Raw genomic sequence first — 20469 nt, 5'->3', positions numbered from 1 at the left:
AATCATCACAACCACGGTACCATAAAACATTAAATGAAGACACACATACTGACTTGACTGCTGCACATGCACACACACACACAAACACACACACACACACACACACACACACACACACAAAACCCATTAACGTTCAAAGGTATATTAATGTGCTGTGACATTTCTCTTGATAGTGGCAACGTCTCGGGCTCATTTACTAAAGTTCAGCCTCTAAAATGCGTAGCAAAGTTCAACTACTGACAGCTTAAAGAGTTCAGGATTTAGATGTGAAAGTCGAGCCAGATCTTGCATGCAAAGGTTCTCATGTGGATGTTTTAAGCACATCTGGACGCTGGACGTTCATCCATCTTATCATAACCGATCACGGCAAATAACGGTTGAGCCAAATGTTCTTAAAAATCCCAGAACTTTTAGATGAGGCGAAACGTTTTAAAACAAGCCAAATATGTCAGTTTTGAGTTTTGCATAGATTAATAAAATGATGAACAATCCATACAATCATTTAGAAAGAGAGAAAGCTGTTCCACTGCATGGTCTGACTGTTAAACTGTGTTTCTCTCCTGCTCTGTCGTGCATGTGCATTTCATCTAATTGAAATATTCTGTGACATTAGATTTGATGTATTTCTTATTATTTAAAGGGCAAACTGAAACATGATTATGACATGGCTGAGGGTGAAATTGGTGTCTGTAGAATATGAGCACCACCTGCTGGGGGCTTTAGAGATAGCCCTTACAAAAGAGAACAACGAGCTGAAGAAAATGTAACTAGTGTTATGTAAACTGACACGTTATTTTAGTCTTCAATCAAATTATGGCTCCAGTCTGAATTGAAACATGTCACTACAAGTATATTTTCAATTTGGGTTTCCACTTTCTGAGTTTATAAACTTTCATCCTTGAATTCTTTCCACTGACGTGTGATAAAATGTGATAAGAAAGCAGGATAAAGTTCATAACACACATTTTGGTAAGAATCTGTTTTTTGTAGGTCGCGATGTAAAGCTTACGTACAAAGAAATGCATTTCATTCCTTCCGTGCAGGGAGAAGAAGATTGGCCAGGAAGCCAGGACAAAGCCTGGCAGCAATATGGAGAAAGTCTGGATTGAAATCTGCAACCCAACAGAGAATGATAAAGGCAAATACACTTTGGAGATGTTCGACGGCAAAGAGACACACAAGCGGTATCTGGACCTGTCTGGACAAAGTGGGTGGAAATATCAAGTTTGCTCAGAAAGAATCTTAAAGACTATTTCAGATCAAGATAGGTTGTTTTTTTTTAGAGTAGATAGGATACATAATGATCTTGATTGCCTACATTTTCCGCAGTGTTTGCTGATGCCTTGATGGAGCACCAGAGGTTGAAGTAAGTGCTGCACGACATGAAGCTGCAGGATGAGATGATGTGTCTAGCATGGCATGCAGTGGCAAAACATCTCAGCACAGAATATTATTGCCTGACGCTGAGCAATGTGATTTTGAATTGAATCTTTGTGTTTCGTCCCTCAGGCAAGCAGCCATTTCTGAGAAAAGTGAGTCACAGGTTATGTGTGAATCCTGAGAAATGTCTGCACATAACAAAGGTTAAAAGAGTCCACAGTGCACGTCAGCAGGGACTTTATGTCGCTTGTTTTGTTTCAGATCGGGCCAAAGTGACCAAGGGCCTTCCTGATGTGGTAGCCATCATGGAAGGCAAGGTATGCCATTTGTCAGGGAAGAAGTACTGGTTAGAGACTATGTCACGCAAAATAATACTATGTTGTGGTATTATCGTCAACATTTTGTGTTGTTGGAGGCCTAACAGTGTCATTTTTTTGCATGTCATAATTCTTTGACTGCTCCTCGTCCTCTTTTCAGTCTTTGTGCCTGACGTGCTTCATCGACGGCGAACCAGCCCCAGAGATCATGTGGCTGCGGAACGACAAGGAGATCGCTAACCAGAACCAATTTGTCATCACTAAGGAGCCTAAGTGCAGCACCATCACCATCAATGACGTCAACATGGCAGATTCCGGAAAATACAGCATTTTTGTGCACAACCAGTATGGTTCTGAAACGGTCAATGTGACTGTGAGCGTCTACAAGCATGGGGAGAAGCCTCCGACACACGCAGTGGAGATGGGGTTTTATGTTTGAGGTGGGGTTGTTTCTGATTTGAAAGAAAAAAGCAATTGAAGGTGGATGGATTGAGAGATGGAATAATGTTGGATTGTTCTTGTGTTGGGACATGTTATTGAGCATGAGGAAACCTTGATGGGATTTGAAAGATTAATCAATTTAGTAATCACCTGTAATCTGCAAACTGTCGACATAGCATTTACATTCTCTAAACAGTCTATTCATAAATATGATGTCAGGCTTCTCCTGTGATGGAGATGCACAATTACATTCATTAGCAGTACATTGCACCAGTAATTAATATATTTAATCAATTAGAAAAGCACTCAGATGATTTGTTGCTACAGACTTACTTGTTCTGGTAACTTATATATTATAAGCAACCATGTCGGCTCACATAAGCTTAAATGAGCTAACATTAGCTTGCTGCCACATTACAGTTTATTGTTTAACCGTTATTATGTAAGTGTCTTGTTTGAAGGGTTCACTAAGAATCTGTCATAATGAAAAGAGCTCCTGGTCTGTGGAGCGGTTGGTAAATTGGGTGTTTGTTTTTGTGTGTGTTGTGAATAAAGCAATTTCAAGCGATTATCTTTTATTTTATTTATTTTTAAGCGCATGCGCAGATACTACATTTCATCTTCAGATTCTTAATCAGTAAACTACATAATTATTGATTAAGTATCAAAGAAAATGTGGTCTGCAGATTTCTTTCTGTATGATTTTGGAAGCAGAGATCAAGTCTTGTTCAAAGCAAACAGTCTGTAGTGTCATTAACCTGCTGGTCCTCAGGAGGTTAAACGGCACAATGAGGAAAGGTTGCAGATGGATCTAATGTCCAATGAACGAGTCCTGAATTAAAATACATGTAAATATGTCCGAGAGTGTATTAAATGAATCATTTTCTCGTTTTGATTCAGTGGGTCCACTTCTGGACTTTGTAAACACACAGTAAATAAAGATCATGTAAATAATTGTCATTTGGATGCTAAAATACAAAAGAAAAGTAGATCCATATTTCTTATCAGTGAGACTTTTGATCACACAGGACAAAAATGACCATCTAAATTCCTCTTGGTGCACGCCAATGTTTGTCCCAAAAGGAGTAAGTGAACTCCAGGTTGTTCAAACAACAGTGATTACTCCAGAGGGATTTGTTACTCATTAGATACTTGCGTTCCTATAAAAAGGTGCAGCACAACAGTCACCTCCTCCACATTGTGTTGAGCTTCACACAGCTGTCACAGCCTCCAGCCTGCCTTGTAAAACACAGATCTTCTCAAGAACATGGACTTCAATGGAACATGGCAGGTCTACTCCCAGGAGAACTACGAGGAGTTCCTCAAGGCCATGGGTGAGAAAACAAACAATTTCAGAAACTAAACACATATTATCTTAGGAATCTAAAGACAAAGTGGCTATACAGCGACATCCTTCTAATGCTAAATATAACCACTGTGCATGAATTAACAAAAACACTCATACTTTGCTTGCCAGATCTCTCAGAAGAGGTTATCAAGATGGCCAAGGACATCAAGCCCATTACTGAGATCAAGCAGAAAGGTAATGACTTTGTGGTCACCTCTAAGACACCTGGAAAGACTGTGACCAACACCTTTACCATCGGGAAGGAGTCTGATATCACCACCATGGACGGCAGAAAGCTCAAGGTTTGTACTCATTTGGATGTCACACCACAGTTTTTTCAGTACACAATCTGAATTGTGTCCTCCTGTGACTTGCAGTGCATTGTCAATCTGGAGGGTGGCAAACTGGTCTGCAACACCGGCAAGTCCTGCCACATCCAAGAGCTCAAGGGAGGAGAGATGATAGAGGTGCATACCTTACAATAACTCATTCATTATATTTCACCTTGATGTATCGTACACTATCATGCAGTGCAATGTATCTCCTGGCCACAAATTCCTTTTTCTTTGTGCCTTTCAGACCTTAACGATGGGCTCAACAACTCTCATCAGGAGGAGCAAAAAGATGTAAAATTGGCAGTGAAGAAATCAATTTCTATTTTAATAAAAAAAAATGCTTGATACGTGTGGTTACAGCATATGCTTTGTCTATCTTTTTCGTTCTGCCTACTTCCAACATCTTTTCTGAGAAAATTAATATTATTAAGAAAGCATGATCTGAATAAATGATCTAAAACAAAACAATAGAAACATTGGATAAATTATGTTTAATTGTGTGTGTGCGCATGCGCGCATGTAACTGTGCGGCTGTACATTATGTGCGCATGCGCACTAGAAGGGAACACTTCGACCACGCAGTCGCCTTCGCGTTTTAAAAGCACCAGGACTTGTGGAAAAGAAATTGCCGTTGTAAACAAATTCCCGGCCACATAATCATAGCAACAGGCCATTAAAAAATGGCGAGGTACTTGAGGCCGCCCAACACGTCTCTCTTCGTGAGAAACATCGCCGACGATTCCAGGTACGTTCTCGTTTTAACCCCTTCAAGCTAACGTAATGCTAGTTGGGTAGCAAACATCACCAAAATGGCCAACGGAACGAGTGAGCCCAAATTAGGAATGCACACAAAAAAAGGTGTGGTGGTCCTGTTTTAACTGAGTATTGTTCCACATGAGTGCTTACGTTAGATAAATCACACAATGTAATGCGGTTCGCTCACACGAAGATAAAAGTGTGTAGTTGAAGCTAACGTCGTTCACTGGCCCGAACAAGCGAGTCGCTTTTTATTTTATGGACATTAATTAGTAATCTTGCGCGATTTCAGTCGGTGGTGTTTCCTGTGGAATACGTTACGTGTGCGTTAAAGAGCACGTTTTTCACTATTTTCGTCTTATTTTTTATTACGGCCGCAGTGAAGCCAGCAGCGAGACTAGGTGACGTTACATTTAGCAGATAATAGACCTGCAGACATGTCGAGCTCCTGTTACAGTCCAGTTTAAATCTAAGGAACGACATTTTTTTTGTTTTTTTTCTGTTTGTTATCATTCAAATAATGAATACATGCATAGAATTACAAAGGTTATCTAGCAATGCAAATGGTTTGGTCATGTAGGTTCCATTTAGTTTTGAGAGATCGTCCCTGAGAATCATATAAATAAGCCAATACAATATGAATGTTGTATATGCATACGGGGGAAATACTCAAAGATTGCACAGACCTTGCTTTGAAACGTTTTTTTGTTCCCATTCCTGTACATAATTTCCCTTGGACTGGAAAGTTTAAGAAATGTGCTACTTTTATTTGGTTCCGTCCCAAAACTCCTTACACAAAATTCTTTAATTTCTAATGCTCAGATGTAGTAGGCAGGACACAGAAAACACTGGTCCACTTTCATATGCATTTCTGTTGATTTATCACAGATGTCAATGTTACTGTAATAAATTCTGACATGTTGTAGTCATTTTCTAACCCCTGTGACTTTGCCACCTCTGTTTATTAATAATTCACGCAATTTTTTAGCTTCTATGGGGGATGTGTGAGCATTATTATTATTATTATTATTATTATTATTATTATTATTATTATGTATTTTATACAATTAAACATTTTAAATGATAACTTCCTTTTTGAAGTAGGAGAGTCATTTGATGTGTCTGCAAATAACTTTTGTCATATGCTGTGCTGGCACTAGCTGCTGTGTATATCTTGCACACTGAGCTCCAGCTAAATTCATATGACAGCCATCGGAATAAATGTGCTTATTTCATGACACTTTAGGCCAGAGGATATACGACGTGAGTTTGGTCGTTATGGGCCTATAGTAGACGTCTACATTCCACTTGACTTCTATACACGGCGGGCAAGAGGATTTGCTTACATTCAATATCCTTTATTCTTTTATTTTGGAAATCATGTTTTAACAGAGGGATTGTAAAGCATTACATCAGATTTTTGGATTGTTGTTTATTCAGGGACACTTGATTATATCAATGACAATATGTATTTTTTATGTTTATGTAATTTTATTTTCTGAGAATTATTTGTTTCTGATTATTCATGTATTCAGATTTAAACTTATTCCTAACCATTATTTCTTCTGTTGTTGCCTTAGAATGGTAAAGATACAGTTCTGGAGATCCCGCACCAAAGAAAGTTGAAAAGCGGTTATAGAGTAGATTCAAGCACAAGAGAGACCCAGGCAACAAGCAATAGTGGAATTGGGGAAATAAAGAGAGCAAAAGCATGAAGATACAAAGGAGAAAAGAAAGCGCCCAGGCTTCCATTTGTCTACCAAAGGAAGGAAAAGCAAAGTGTTTATTGGGCAAAGACAAGCAGGAAACCTCAAGTTCTTCTGCCAAGACAATAAAGATCAAGCTGAAGGTTAAAGGTAACAAGCCAAATGTTTTGTATCCTACTGAATCTGATCACCATCAATATTTGTCTTGTCTTCACAATTTGAGATCACAAATGGGGCCAATGATTTAGTTGTTTGTTGTTTGTTGATCTAAGTCCAAGCAGTCAACCTGTGTTGCAGTCTCTTTTTTTATTATTTTTTTATTGTTGTGCATGTGCAGCCTTCTCTGTCCCAACTTTCCAAATATTCAAAATAAAAGGCCTTAACGATACAGCACGTTTGAAGATGTCCGGGATGCAGAGGATGCTCTCCACAACCTGGACCATAAATGGGTCTGTGGACGTCAGATCGAGATCCAGTTTGCCCAGGGCGACAGAAAGAGTATGAAACCTTTTAATTCCTATCCCTGAAGCATACATTTAACTTATGTAACGCCTCATTAAGCATTGTATGGGAACTATTGAGTTGATAAGCAACTAATGTTCTGGTGTATTTATCAAGCTCCGAATCAGATGCAGACCAAGGAGCGCCATTCCCCTCGCAGTTCCTCCCGCCATGATGATGATCGAGATAGCCGCCGAAGACGGTCCAGGAGCCGCAGCTATGAGCGCCGCAGGTCACGTAGCCCTTCCCATGAGCGCCGTCCACGGAGGTCCGAAAGCCCAAGAGGGTGAGTTATGGCAGCTTTTGCTTTATTACACTCGCAGTAACTTAAATTCCTTCCAATAGTTCAAATGTTTTTCATTTTATGACCTATTTTTGTCATTGTAAAGCTGAATCAACACTCTACAAAGTAGTTACAGAGCGACAGCCTTGTGCCATAAAATCCATTAAATCTCAATACTTTGCCTACTGTATCAAAATATTTGGCATCAAAATTCTGTAAAGATCTAAATCCGGAAACTTTATGCTATATTTAATGGTTGCATATTCATCCTGACTAGTTTAGCCTCTAGCGTTGGTATAAACAAGTTGGGTCAGTAATAAAGCAGGAAGCCAGACTGCCTAATTACGATAACTCAATGTTTTCGTGTCCTGATAATAAGGGTGTGCACCCAGTCTTTTATACAGTAGTTACACCCTGAAAATCCGGTTTGTGTTTTGTTCTCTCTCCAGATCTCGTTCCTACAGTCGACACAGACGGAGCAGAAGCCATGAAAATGAAAAGTAGTCAAATTTCTCATCTCGTAGTTTGTAAAATAAGCAAGGGCCATTGTACTGCACCTTTTACAATCCACAGTTATCATTGATAAGTGATGTTCATCCCACCAGGTACAGAGGTCCTCCTCGTGAGCACCACAGGACACAACGTGAACCCGGCTCACGTAGCCACTCTGCATCCCGCTCCCCTCCACCCTCCAGACCCATGCCCAAAGGTAAAAAGAGCCAGTCCAGGTCCCACACCCCAGGTGAAGACTACCACCCAACCGCCAGTTCCCAGAAAAGGCCTGTGGGGCGATCTCCATCCCGCTCCCACTCTAGATCTATGTCCCGCTCACGTTCTCGCTCCAGGTCTTGGGCTGGACGCAAGTCTGGAGGCCACTGAGTGTCTGCTCTCACTCCCACCCTGTTCAATCTGTCTTTGAGGATGTCTGCGTTCAGTTATAACTAGAGTATTAAGCCCTGTTAGCATTTGTTTATCATCACATAATAGTCTGTTGCCAAAGGGGGGCGGTGGTTGACGAGAGCAGCAGAGAGGTGATATTTCTTTGTGAAAAGGGGGTTTTGTTCCAAGTGATTTGTATTAACAAAACAGTTAACGTGTGATCAGGTTTTTTGGACTTGTAATGTCTGTTGCTGCGGGAGAAAACATGTTAGATTGGCGTTGCCGATAATATTTTTGTACTTTTGATTTCCCCATTTGTTAATGCCTGTGTTTGTCTATTTGTGTGATCTAAACATGAATAAAAATTGCATTTTACTTTAGGCCCAGACTCATCAGTATTTACCAACTACGCTGCCCAAGCTATTTATACAGCAGGCAAACTGTAAACTGCAAATGGCTGTATTGAATGGAGTTAGTTGCTACCTAATGTTGTCTGGTATGCTATGTGACTGTTGAAGACTTACTGCAATCATTTTTCATGTACTTTGTTCAGTGAGTGAAACAGTTACTGTTCTAGTTTGACTTGGTATGCTTTGAAAATAAAGACATTTTAAAAACTAAAATATGCTTTATATTGCAATGTAAGCTGTAATAGAATGAAACCATAAGGTGTGGACTAATTATATGAAACAAGTGTTGGAAGATACTCAAGCAGACAGAAAAGTAGGGGGGAGGGAAAGGGATTTATTTCTTTTTTGGTAAAATTGTTTCAAAGTGCATTTGTTAACATTTGCTCTTTTTTTTTTTTTTTTTTTAACCAATTGATACAAATTGTAAGTGGGGCATTTTCTTTCCAGTCAGTGACTTTTTCAGGGGGACAAATTAACGGCCAATTCGTTACACATTTCAAATTTAGAGTAAGGAGACTGCCATGCACAATTCAATAAGGGCAAGAAAGAACATGTTTACATGAACAACAAATAGAACTTAAAACAGCATTAGGCCAAGTTCAATTGTCAGCTGGCGGAAGAACAGCAGACAATTGACGATGGTTCTGATGAAAAACAGTCAACTAGTGGCTTTGCCACCAAATGAAAAGACAGTTTCAGCATGGATTTCAACTTAGGCACAAACAGGTCAACTTGAGATTAAAAAACATCACACTTACATAATGTAAGCACATTCAGAACTCGAATAAATACATAGGCAAGTCTCCTCTTGGATCCAATCGGTGTTTTGCAGTTTTTCTTGATTCGCACTAAGCATCTTTCACCCTACACTGCATAATACAAAACAATAAAAAAACATGTGCAAGATCTCTGGAAAGATAACAGTGCAGGGGTACTGAGAAATGCTGTTTGCAGCTTTTTTTAACAAAAATATTCTTCAGTATTGAAGTCAAGACATTGAAGTCAAGACACGTCCTTAGCATGTCTTATACATTCAGTGTTATTACTAAAAATACTTTTGTCAGACAGGCCTCAAACTCGGCCTGCAAATGTACATATGCTACAAGTACTTTATACATTTCATTATTTACATGGCTCTTTAACACATTAATAAGCTCTCATACTTTGTTTTGTCATCTTTAGGCTGGCAATAAACAGCTCCAATTCTGCAAGGGGAAAGCAAAAAAAGAGCCTCAATAGAGAAGTGAGTCAAACTAAAATATAAAAAAATAGAGAATCCATCGGGGGATAGTCAATTACGCCTCCATTTCAATAGCATCCTGGCCTGTAACGTATTAAAAAACTAGTCAGATTGCAGTGCAAGAGGGTAAACAGAGGGCAGAAAGTGTCTGTCGATCATGGGATGTTCAACTACGGAAACCTATTTTGTAAACATAAACACCAACCTCTCGCCTCATGTTGAGTCCTTTGGGGCCACTTTACTTAAGGAACCCTCCTCTGCTTTACCTTGCTTACAAATGCATGCAGTCAACAGGGCCATGTCACATCACTTAGAAAGTGAAATTTTCAGCCTTCACCACTAAGCTTGGCCCTCTTCCGCGTGTTTAAGCTGCAGCACTGTCCTGAAAAAGGCAGAGACCCGAGGAGCAATAACAGTGCTAATTAAAACGGATGAACAGTTAGAAGTGACCATGGGGACTGTCACTCATTTACCACACAGGCTGGTATGGGTTAAGTGGCGACGGCAACAATACCGACCACATAGAGGATGTCCCAAAAAGGAAAAGAAAAATACAGCGAAAACATTGCTTTGGTTACACAGCACTTCTTATATCTTTCAACCACAACAATAAAAGGACTTGTAAAAAATAATGCTATGATAGAGGGTGATGGCCTCAGACAAGCTGAACTCCTATAGTGCATGTGCGCACAGCGCAATAAAAAAGGTACAGGAGTCAACAGTCCAAGGCCGGTGTGCCATGGTCTCTTATTACCCTTCAGTTTGAGGTTATACTTTTGAACTGTACTGTACAGCGCATTACCTCCAGTAAGAAAGCTTTTTTTCCCTGCAGAATTGCAGTTTGAGTGTCCTTTCCATCACAAACAAGGATTGTTATACATCAAATAAAAAAGGTGGCCCGAGTAAAAAAAAAAAAAAATGTATAATTGCTACAAATGTATGTTTGCTTTAGCACCTGAAGCTTTAGAAGTGACCCTAAAGAATCATCATGAAACTTTTGTAAATGAAAAAGCATGTCTGTCCACAGAAATGGACCGTAAAAGTGGTGGGAATTTACCTGACCGATACTATAACCATTGTTTGGGGGGGAAACAGAACACTCAATCTGCTTTAATAGCCAACATTAAAAAGAACAAAACAAAGAGAGAAGTAGAAGGGCTATCCAGTTTGTCATTAGTCACAGAAACTGACTCTACAAAAAGGCATTACCGACCAGCAAGGCTCCAAGGCTGTAATATCAAGAAACATAGGCTTAAAATTTTTGTGTTGAATTCACATTTTGCAGCAAAACATTTGCTGCAAATAAATGTTTCCAAACACAGAGGTCAATCTTCAAAACAGCTGAAAGTATTACAGCACTGAGGTGTTCCTGGTGGGTGGGTGCCCTCAAGAGAGTCCCAGTTCATACATGGGGCTTTTCGATCAAGTGTGGGTACCCCCTCTCAGGCCTGCACCTTGAGGAGGCTCTTGAGCTGGAAGGCCATCATCTCTCGGTTGTCACAGGAACCCATATGGAAGGGCACCCAGTGGCTGGGGGGCTGAGGCAACACGCTGGGCAAGGGTGGCTCGCTGAACTTGGGCCCTGCGTAGCTCGGACTCCCCTGTGTGGCCAGGAGCGTGTTGAGGTGAGACACCACGCCCTCCCAGTTCTGATCATAGTTGGTGGCAAAGCGGACAGAAGCGTTCTTCTCTGCACACGCGGCCTGCCGCGCCTCTGGAGACCTGTGGTAGGCGGCGACCTTGTCACTCCGTCGGTGGCTGTGGTGGTGAAGGCTGCCCGCCCCTCCTGCAGATGCTGCTGCGCCGTTCTGGTCACGGCTCCTCTGCTTGGCCCGGCCCAGCTGGTGGTTCTTTTTGGGCAAAGGGCGCTCGGGGTGGGAAACTGGAATGTTGTATCTCTCTCCACCTCCCATACTGCTTCTGCACTAAGTGTCACCTGTGTGATTAAAAAGAAAGAAAAGAGATAAGCTATAAAACTGTTCTTCCTTTGAGCTGGTATCTGGAGCATCACATTTGTGGGTTTGATTATACTCTCGAAATGGCCAGAAAAAGAGAACACTTCATGTGAAACTCGCCAGACTATTTGTGTTTTTAGCTATTCCATGTAAAAACTTGCAAAGAAACTGAAATTTTGTCTGGGTGACGGTAGTGTATGTTTTTATTAATATATATTATTACATACATACATACCCTTAATCATGATCCGCTCTTTCTTATTGAGCAGGGTAATGCCTAATCCATCCACACAGCACGCACACACTTGCGGCAAGTCTCAAAGAAAACAAGCACAGAGGGCTACGTGCAGAGACGCCAGACGGCCAGCGTCGCCCCTCCTCCACACACACAGCCGAGAGCAAAAAAACAGCCCCAGCTCACCTCTTTGTTGTCAGAAAGTTGGTGCACCAGAGATCTGTCTTCAATCGTTCACCTCCAATCGGGCCCCAGGTCCTCGAGGTAGTTCTCTGTCTACTCCTCGCTATACTTCTGTGTCCAGCAAGATCTGAAGTTTTCATGTGCCAATGAGCGTTGTTTTCCCGTAGAGCCGAGCTGAACATCAATTCACCTCGGCACACGATACTTCAAGAAGACCTTTTTTTTGTTGTGGGAGGGGGGAGAAAGAAAAGTCAGTTAAAATGCATTTAATTGACTTTAACGGTCGCTCTTCAGTCGTTAGTTCGTGTTATCTACCAAGTGGACGTATAAGTGCGTCATCGCAGCCCAAAAAATAAATAGCTTAACGACAGCGACCGTACCTTTCGTGAGAAAGTGACAGGTGTACACAACTGTAAATATGAGAGCGGGTTTACATAAGCAAACTGCGACAGTGTTGCGACACTTGTTTGTGCGCTTTGTTCATGTAGCTTTGTGTGGGATATTTCTGAGTTACAAAAAATAAATACAAATACAAAATATTTACGATTATCTCGATGGGGCGTGAATTTGTATGAATAACCCCGACGGCAGATTGGTTAAATGACAATGTTTACAGTCTCTAACACACAGTTTTAGACGCGGACCAAAACAAAGGAACAGTAAAGCTCAATATGGCGACGAAGCTGCTTCTCTTACCTACTTCCTCAGGCTTGGTTGTTGAAGAGCCTTTCGTCCAAGAAAATATGTGATAAGCCTTTTATCGGTCCCTCGGCGGACTATGTGAGGAAGCACAGCGAGCTATAGCTCCTACAAAATCCCCGTCGCCTTCGAAGCTTATGTGGTGTTTAACAGTGACCGTACGACTCCGTTTCACTCCCTCCCGACTCCGTCTGAATTGCAACAAAATGGAATCCACAGTAGAGATATGTAGCTCGTGCGCACCCGGATCTGACCAATCAGGTACCGAGTTGGAACCGCATGGCCAATCAGAGAAGAGGCGGCCAGACGCATTCACGCCTGTTGCCAGACCGGTGACGTCAATTGCTGACACTCCTCTCGCTTCCTTTGTTGGACTTCGGGTATTTCCTTAAACAAGTGAGGAAAATAACCACGAAAACAAACGCTTTTAAAGCCCCGTGACTGTTTAGCCTTCACACTGTTACGTAAAAAACGGTTACATACAACGTAATAATAAGGGTTTGGGATAGCATTTTACATATTATTTATTTTTTATTATTTTGTAATGTCAATCCTTCCTTCAGATAACAAGGCAAACACGGCCATAGTTTGGATTCATTGACGTAGCCTAATTCATACTATGTTCTGCTTTGTGAAAACGGACTTGTTGTTCCACAGTTCCTGTTTGCTTGGGTTAACTGCTGTGCTGCGAAACAGCTGCAACAGGCTGTAATGATAGCCTACACAACAGATCTTGTCTATGAGCTGCCCATCCCCCACGTCTCAGTCTTCTGGTTGAAACAAAACATTGATCATTTCATTAAAACAGATCAATTAGCCCTCTTACCAATGTCCAACTACTGCGAGAATATATGACAAGGGGAAAGGGACATGTGAGATTTTCCTGTTTTAATCCCTATCCATGTTAGTTGAATGTACAAGACTTTTGAATAGACTTCATGTTGTTGTGTCCAATTTTTGTGGCATAATCCAGTGAGCTTCACAAAGGTCCACTTAAACTACTACTACTACTACTACTACTACTACTACTACTACTACTACTACTACTACTACTACTTCTTCTTCTACTACTACTACTACTACTACTACTACTACCCATTAAATGTGTAACAGATAAATACTACACTTGTCATATCATAAATTGAGCAACATGTGAGCCAAGACCCCTCAAATGGTAACAAAAAATAGACTCCAGTATCCTGCAGATGTGTGTGGGGGTTGCTAAAAAAGATTAGTGTAGCAAGTGAGAACATTTCAGAGCATACAAGGCTACATCCGTTTACCCCCTGAATCAGTTATTGGTATTGTAATAAAGCTTATAACTTGGCCGGGAGTTCCCTGTTAGTATACTCATTGTATTGTCATTCAGTTTTAATCCTTCATCTATTTATTTTTATATACACATAATACTAACTTAAAATGCCGTCATTACACTTCTCTTAGTCTTCACAAGGACAATGGTTGTGGGTGAGGTTATGCCTTCACAGATGGTTTTATGGGAGTTTTATGGTAGTCTGCAGCTCCAAGTATGAAGAATACCAAACAACTGGCGCAATAGATTGACTCATAAGTCTACGGTTAAAGTTACTTCCCCCTCTACCTTGTGTGAAGTGTGCAACACATTTGGTGTCGGTAGGTGCAGGCAGCTGCAGGCCATGGAAGGACACTCCCCAAAGCAAAGCAACCTTTGAAAGGGGGCTGTTCCCATTAGGAGTCGACTACGGAAAGTAGGTCATGGGGAGGCTTCTGTAGATCGTACAGATCATAGGAGGTGAAGATATCTTCACTTTTAACTGGTTGTAAAGGCTTCTTTACAAACGCCCCTGGTCACGTGAAAATGCCATAGACCTAGTGAATGTTAGTGACTGCACGGTAGGCCATCCTGGGACATGGAACGGAAGATATAATTAAAGCAACAGGGCTGTACAAAGACTTTTGTTTACTCCTCAGACATCATATACAGAGTTTCCTTATTTCTTTCTCATAGGCCATTCACAGTAAGTATTGGGCGTGAATGGCTTCATATGAATCTGAAGAGCCGGAAACGAGGTGGGAAACCACCCACACAAAGTGACGTGTAAGAACAGAAGCAGAACCAGTTTCACACCAATCAGCAAGCGTGCCCTACATCCAATATCCTTTGTAATGCTAGCAGCAAAGAAGTGAAACCTCTTTTCTTTGTTTTGTTTTTTTAAATGTCTTTTTCCAGTCTTGTTCAGCAAAGGCTCAGAAACACAAATGAGCCTAAATGCCCTCTTTCGAAAAGAACCCTCACAATTATTGAAGTCTAGTCAAGGGACAGGCACAACATGTACTTACGACTCTGTCTCTAAACAACATAGAGATAATAAAAAAAGGAAGACTTTAGATTAGATTAAATAAGCAGCAAAACAGTGTTAATACTTACACTATGTTCCCTACAAATATGACCCCATTGCTCCTGGAAAAATGAAAGATTAAATACATCCAAACACTACAATTGAGAGTATTGTGAGGTTTCTATCATGTGTTTATTTTCCGTTCTACGCTGTTTCAAGCAGGCTTTCCAGCTATGGAGAATCAAGCATTTGCCCCACATCACATTGTTATGTTTGTTGGATCTTCTCTCAACATTTAGTTTTTAGGTGCTGAGATGTCCTTCAGATGTATTTCAAATCTGTAATGTCTTCTGCCATTGTTCCCTGACATTTTTAAACAACCTAACACACTGCTTTTACTAATTCTTCTGTGAAGGAAGCGGGTGAAACACAGTAAAACATATGGGTTGCAGATACCACAAAGGTCAAGTCCTTTGTATTTTGTCTCGAGAATTGACTTTATTTTCTTACTCTGGGACAAATTTATATTCTGCAGTTCAAAACTGACATAGTTCGTATTTTATTACTTTATTTATGTATTTTAAATAATGTATTTACAACAAACTTCATAATGACAAAGCATTTTAACGTACTGTTGACTGCACAAAACAATTCAATGTGTCTGGACTGTTGGTCTAGACACAAATGGCTAAATAAAAACCTTGAACCTTCAAATATTTGTGTTGAGTAAAAAGAAGGTTCAAATCACGTCAGGGTCACCAAGCCAAATCCACTACAAGGTGAAATTTTCTGCAATTTTCTCGTTAGACAATTTATGGAAATTACCATGTAATGTTGTCTCAGTGAGCCTTTTTTTCTTCAAAGGAAAGAATGAAACAACTGCTTCAGTTCTTGCAGAGAACATCATTGAACAACTTAAACATTAGAATATGAAAAATCCAAAAGATTGAACAGTAATTGGGAACGCATAGTCATCATCTCAGATTCATTTTTGTAATCCTACTACCCTGATTATGTTTTAGTTTACATGAGTATTGTTAATGGAAAATGTCAAAAGGTTTGCATGTTTTTTAAATGGTATGGTAAATTTATAAAATGTCAACATTGTGAAGTGTTCTATGAGACCACTTCTTAAAGTCTTTTAACATTTCATTTTTCGACGCATCTACTTACTTACGTAGTTTTCCATTCCCATTTTAATTTTCAAATTCAAGCATTTTACAATTACATTATATAATTCAAAGAACCAATTTCAAAAAAATGAAATGTTATTGAAGCATTTATCGTTAAGTAATTTGTTTTTAGTTTCATCGGTTCATTTTTTCACATCAGCAAGCTGTCTGAAGGTCATGCAATCTGGAAACGAGGAGAAGAAATTTGATTATTGGATTAAACCCAAATCAATCTGAAACAACAAAGTGAGTCCTGATGTTTGTGTCCAATGTTTCTAAAAAGGAAGTTGTAAAACAGAATGATGTAATCCAATTGATAATTAAACATTTCAGGCTCTCTACTGTCCTGTGGTCTGTGCTCTTGAGCTGCACCTGGCCGGACAGTGACTGAGAATAATTCTTATTGAAGCTGTGCTGTCTGCTCCTAATCACATTTCCTGCCTTCTGGCCGGCTGAATTTATCAGTCCAGTGGAGGATAGGACACAGTGCACCAGATATCGCCGCCTTATTATTAACCATAATTTACTTGAATGTTGTCTATTTATAAACATGACATCAAAAACATCTCTTTTTCTGACCTATTTTCTTGTCTCTTCTTTTGTGAGTCCCAGTTTCTGTTTCATTTAGCATACTTTTTCTTAAAATAGGATGCCAATTCATTTCAGAATGCCTGAGGATCGTGATCTGATTAAATTGCATTGAGCTCCCAATGCACTTTATTGTCACCACAGGTGTGTAAGCCAAATTAAACAGCCTTAAATTGTGATTGAAGTTCTTGTTTAGTTGAAATTATGTATCTATGTAGAATGATAAAGATTAAAAACTGCGCAACATTTCATTAAGTCCACTTGTTCATGCCTGCCTAGCATTACCCCCTGCTGTCCTGCAAGCAATACTACACCCTGACCCACACTGACTTCACTGGGCATTAGTTAGTAATGTGAAAGAAAAAATCTTAATCCTCGCAAATTTGCAATGAAGGCTGGTTCTCCCTGCTTTGCACTCACTGCAGATTGGATCTAAACAATAATCAACTAACTGAAGCAGTCAAATGTTTGCAAAACAACTCTTCATTGTGTCACCAAGAACAAAACAACACGTATTTCATTGTCTTTTCTAATGCACACACTCAATTAATTTAACGAAGCAGACATCAATTAAATCTTATTTATTATTATTATTATTATTATTATTATTATTATTATTATTATTATTATTATTATTATTATTATGATAAACCATCATGTAATGAAGTGTGTGTGTGCATCTGTGATGCAGGATACTGTCTGTCATAGGAAAATTAGTGGAAAGCAATAGCAAAGATATATGGAAATACTTCAACATTTGATGAGTAGTTTGCAGCAATAATCTTAATTCAAGATCCATTTATCAAGTTATTATTGACTGACAGGGTAATGGTGGGTAATGGATTCAAAGCACAAAAATATTTTTTAAGGTCACTTTATTCCTTATTTTTTTTCATAAAGGGAGTATGATGTGTTTTCTTTTTTTTAATCGACATGTCTTTCACACCTGCTTAAGTGCTCTCCTCCCCTGCACCCATCCTGACCCTGTCTGCTGGAAAGACATCGCTCGAAGTGTGTGATAACTACAGTTGGTCTCTGTTGCTGTATATCTCATCTATTTAACCTTTACTACTTAAAATCAAACATATAACATTAAACTCTACTGCCATTCTCAGTTTCATCACCCACCATGTTGTCTAATTCATCATATGGGCTCTTTCATCTCTTTCCATCTGGTTTTCTCAGCCCCTCTCTCTCTCTCTCTCTCTCTCTCTCTCTCTCTCTCTCTGTCTCTCTCTCTCTCTCTCTCTCTCTCTCTCTCTCTCTCTCTCTCTCTCTCTCTCTCTCTCTCTCTCTCTCTCTCTCTCTCTCTCTCTGTCTCTCCCTCCCTCTTGCCCTTGTGTCATCACAGCCTCCCTCCTTATCTTCTCCCCTCAGTCATGCACTTTGCCACCATTCAGGTTTGTAGGTCTGTGCGATCATGCTGTGGTTGTTGTGCTGCTGAAGGAGCCAATCCAGATCTCCTGAAATAGGAAAGAGACAGAAAACTCCACACAAGGTAAGCTCTTCAAAGGTTTTTTGATTACAGGTTTTAAATCCAATGACTTCTAAGTATTATGTCAAAATGTCCTAGAATGCATTTTAACTGGCATTGTGGTAATATTTCTGTAAAATGAAATTTTATTTCAAAAATGTGTTGTGGGTCCATTATTTATTAAATGTATTTGTGCAGCAGATCTTTCACTTTTGACCTATTTTGAATTCTTTTTTTTCCTGCTGCTACTACAAAACTAGACGTTTCTAGACGTTTTTTTGTTCTGCTTATGCCAGAAGTGCTTATTATATTTTGAAACAATGTGGCACAGTGCAACAGTGACTCAAGGGGTTATTGCCACATTATTTCCGTGTGCAATGGTGATGCGACAAAAATGGACGCCTGCATGTTTTCTTTAATTATAAATTAAGTTTCCTGGACACGACTGTTTCTGCTTTCTTGAAGAGGCAAAAAATGTTATAAGAATGATGGTTCTTAGTCCAAACACTCTATCAAGATTCACTGCAAGGGAAAAAAGAGCCTGAGGTGGTGTAATATCCACAAGTGCTTGCACCCATATGGCCCACACTGGAATTGTGAAATATTGTCAAGTCAATAAGGACCTTCCTGGAATGTAATTTACTTCCACCATTTCAGCTCATATATATTTGTATTCTTTCAGAAGGCAGTCTTAAAGTTGTGGTGAAAAACAGAAATACTGTTCACTGAAAATAAAGGGAAACGATGGCTTGAAGGCTTGATTGGGTTAAATTTTTTACTTCAGCTTAAAATCACTTAAACTACATTGTATAAAATTACTTTCCTTTTTCAATTTAAAGATTTTGTTTGTGTTATTTACTCACTGTTTCACAGCCTTTTCTTCAAGCTTACTGCCATTTCCATTCATGTGATTTGGTCATGTTTTGGCCTATACAATGCATTCTCTATATTATAAGCCTTACTGAGTATAACCAGTTATAGTTGTCCACTCTGTTTATCACAGCATTATTTACTTTGATCAAATCCTCTCACATCGGCTTCCCACATGTTTAATCTATTGATTGCACACAGGTGATGCACTTAACAGGAGATTGTTCATCTCTGCGGTGACCTTCACCCACCGATTAACTTTTTTTGTTACAACACAATCCCTTCTCATTCCAAAAGGGGGCAGTCTTCATCCTGTTAGATACATATTAGGTAAACAAACATGTGTTTGTCTGTGCAGATAACTAAATGCACTCAGTCAAATCCCTGCCAAAGTCATTGTGAAACTATGGTTTAAATATTAATTAAAATAAAAATACATTCAAAAAACTCAACAGCATTTTCTTTCCAGAAATCATGACCCATTTACTCAAGATAATCCTCGGTCCTTGTGGTGAGCAGTTTTATGTGGAATGTAGATATAATACCAAAAATATTGGTTAATAAATTCCACTACAGCTAAAAGGGAAGTATGCCTTTTTATTTTGAAGTGAACTCTCTCTTTAAATTACAGAGAATGTCTTGCAGAGACAGAATTGTCAAAGTTTTATTAGACACACTTGGTAAAAGATAAGGTATCATCCCCTGGGCTGCAGATTATCACTCTTGATGCCTAAACATTTGTGAGATTTGTGCATAAAAGCTCCAAAAACAAGTTGCTGGAAGTGATGCAATCTTACTCAACACACTATGAGCACACTGGTTGCATTAGACCGTTCTACATATCATAGACTAATATGAAACCTTTTGGCTTTTGGGGGCTTTTTAAACAAAACTTGTTCATTGGTTTGCGATTTAAACCCTGGCTCCTTGCAACAAGCTCTAGAGTATGAGCAGCAGCAGATACTGTAATGGTCATTGTCTGTTTACCCTGACCTCTAAATGACTTTCTGTCTTGACTCACTGATGTTAATGTTCCCTCTAAGCACCAAGTTCAATATTGACAAAGAGAGAAAAATACTTTTTTTTTTTAATACTTTATTTGTTCCTCCACAGGAAGTTGCCTGCTTTAGTCACTTCATGAAATTAAGGTTTGTTATCAATCAAATAATAAACGTGTCTCCTATATTATTTTTCCTGTAGATTTGTGAATCTTGCTATGTGTGTTTGGTCTTGTATGTGACTTAGAAGTTGAGATAATAGTGGAACTATATATCTATACATATTTACAGATATGTTATTAATTAATAAATAATAACACATTTTAATGACTTACTTCATTTTCTAACTACAATAGTCCTGTCCCTCCAGGAACAGTTGAA

At 39.4% G+C, this 20469-nt stretch overlaps 4 protein-coding genes across 8 annotated transcripts in view; 3 read left to right on the top strand and 1 right to left on the bottom strand.

Moving 5' to 3' along the window:
• The window catches only part of myom3 (myomesin 3), a 47271-nt gene extending 44588 nt beyond the window's left edge, over positions 1 to 2683 (top strand). Inside the window, exons 34-38 of the mRNA XM_068570142.1 lie at positions 1044 to 1207; positions 1330 to 1366; positions 1510 to 1532; positions 1642 to 1697; positions 1858 to 2683. Coding sequence (XP_068426243.1) covers positions 1044 to 1207; positions 1330 to 1366; positions 1510 to 1532; positions 1642 to 1697; positions 1858 to 2136 — 559 coding nt within the window. The 3' untranslated portion in view covers positions 2137 to 2683. The remainder of the gene's footprint in view (positions 1 to 1043; positions 1208 to 1329; positions 1367 to 1509; positions 1533 to 1641; positions 1698 to 1857) is intronic.
• Positions 2684 to 3335: 652 nt separating this feature from the next.
• Positions 3336 to 4168, top strand: fabp10a (fatty acid binding protein 10a, liver basic). The gene is made up of 4 exons (XM_068570295.1): positions 3336 to 3472; positions 3616 to 3788; positions 3864 to 3953; positions 4066 to 4168. The coding sequence occupies exons 1-4, from the start codon at positions 3406 to 3408 to the stop codon at positions 4114 to 4116; spliced, it is 381 nt and encodes a 126-aa protein (XP_068426396.1). The 5' UTR covers positions 3336 to 3405; the 3' UTR covers positions 4117 to 4168.
• Positions 4169 to 4388: 220 nt separating this feature from the next.
• Positions 4389 to 8321, top strand: srsf10a (serine and arginine rich splicing factor 10a). Of its 4 annotated transcripts, XM_068569226.1 has the most exons (7): positions 4389 to 4566; positions 5824 to 5840; positions 6158 to 6452; positions 6675 to 6781; positions 6902 to 7070; positions 7517 to 7567; positions 7673 to 8321. In XM_068569226.1, the coding sequence occupies exons 3-7, from the start codon at positions 6289 to 6291 to the stop codon at positions 7944 to 7946; spliced, it is 765 nt and encodes a 254-aa protein (XP_068425327.1). In that variant the 5' UTR covers positions 4389 to 4566; positions 5824 to 5840; positions 6158 to 6288; the 3' UTR covers positions 7947 to 8321. The 4 variants fall into 4 exon arrangements, with proteins under 4 accessions (XP_068425327.1, XP_068425328.1, XP_068425326.1 ...); XM_068569227.1 differs by lacking the exon at positions 5824 to 5840 and having other exon boundaries at positions 6158 to 6433; positions 6686 to 6781; XM_068569225.1 differs by lacking the exon at positions 5824 to 5840.
• A 349-nt stretch (positions 8322 to 8670) lies between these two features.
• Positions 8671 to 12859, bottom strand: pnrc2 (proline-rich nuclear receptor coactivator 2). Of its 2 annotated transcripts, none has more exons than XM_068569230.1 (3): positions 12666 to 12859; positions 11973 to 12185; positions 8671 to 11532 (listed from the first exon to the last, which is right to left on the bottom strand). In XM_068569230.1, exon 3 carries the CDS (start codon positions 11507 to 11509, stop codon positions 11039 to 11041), a length of 471 nt encoding a protein of 156 aa, XP_068425331.1. In that variant the 5' UTR covers positions 11510 to 11532; positions 11973 to 12185; positions 12666 to 12859; the 3' UTR covers positions 8671 to 11038. The 2 variants fall into 2 exon arrangements, with proteins under 2 accessions (XP_068425331.1, XP_068425332.1); XM_068569231.1 differs by having other exon boundaries at positions 12670 to 12859.
• Positions 12860 to 20469: the final 7610 nt, after the last annotated feature.

This window comes from Clinocottus analis, unplaced genomic scaffold, assembly GCF_023055335.1.
Source record: "Clinocottus analis isolate CAN_PGR_092001 unplaced genomic scaffold, fCliAna1.0.p SCAF_9, whole genome shotgun sequence".
In the NCBI taxonomy this organism is placed as follows: domain Eukaryota; kingdom Metazoa; phylum Chordata; class Actinopteri; order Perciformes; family Cottidae; genus Clinocottus; species Clinocottus analis.
The sequence above is the reverse complement of the archived record's forward strand: the minus strand, read 5'-3'. Positions and strand labels throughout refer to the sequence as shown.

What these genes read in the sequence shown, in the direction of transcription:
- pnrc2 (XM_068569230.1), bottom strand. Translation starts at nt 11,509, where the DNA reads ATGGGAGGTGGAGAGAGATACAACATTCCAGTTTCCCACCCCGAGCGC.
- srsf10a (XM_068569229.1), top strand. Translation starts at nt 4,502, where the DNA reads ATGGCGAGGTACTTGAGGCCGCCCAACACGTCTCTCTTCGTGAGAAAC. An exon ending in AACATCGCCGACGATTCCAG is followed by an intron (nt 4,567 to 5,823) that starts GTACGTTCTCGT and finishes ATGACACTTTAG; the next exon opens with GCCAGAGGATATACGACGTG. An exon ending in TGCCCAGGGCGACAGAAAGA is followed by an intron (nt 6,782 to 6,901) that starts GTATGAAACCTT and finishes GTATTTATCAAG; the next exon opens with CTCCGAATCAGATGCAGACC.
- fabp10a (XM_068570295.1), top strand. Translation starts at nt 3,406, where the DNA reads ATGGACTTCAATGGAACATGGCAGGTCTACTCCCAGGAGAACTACGAG. An exon ending in GGAGTTCCTCAAGGCCATGG is followed by an intron (nt 3,473 to 3,615) that starts GTGAGAAAACAA and finishes TTTGCTTGCCAG; the next exon opens with ATCTCTCAGAAGAGGTTATC. An exon ending in AGGGAGGAGAGATGATAGAG is followed by an intron (nt 3,954 to 4,065) that starts GTGCATACCTTA and finishes TGTGCCTTTCAG; the next exon opens with ACCTTAACGATGGGCTCAAC.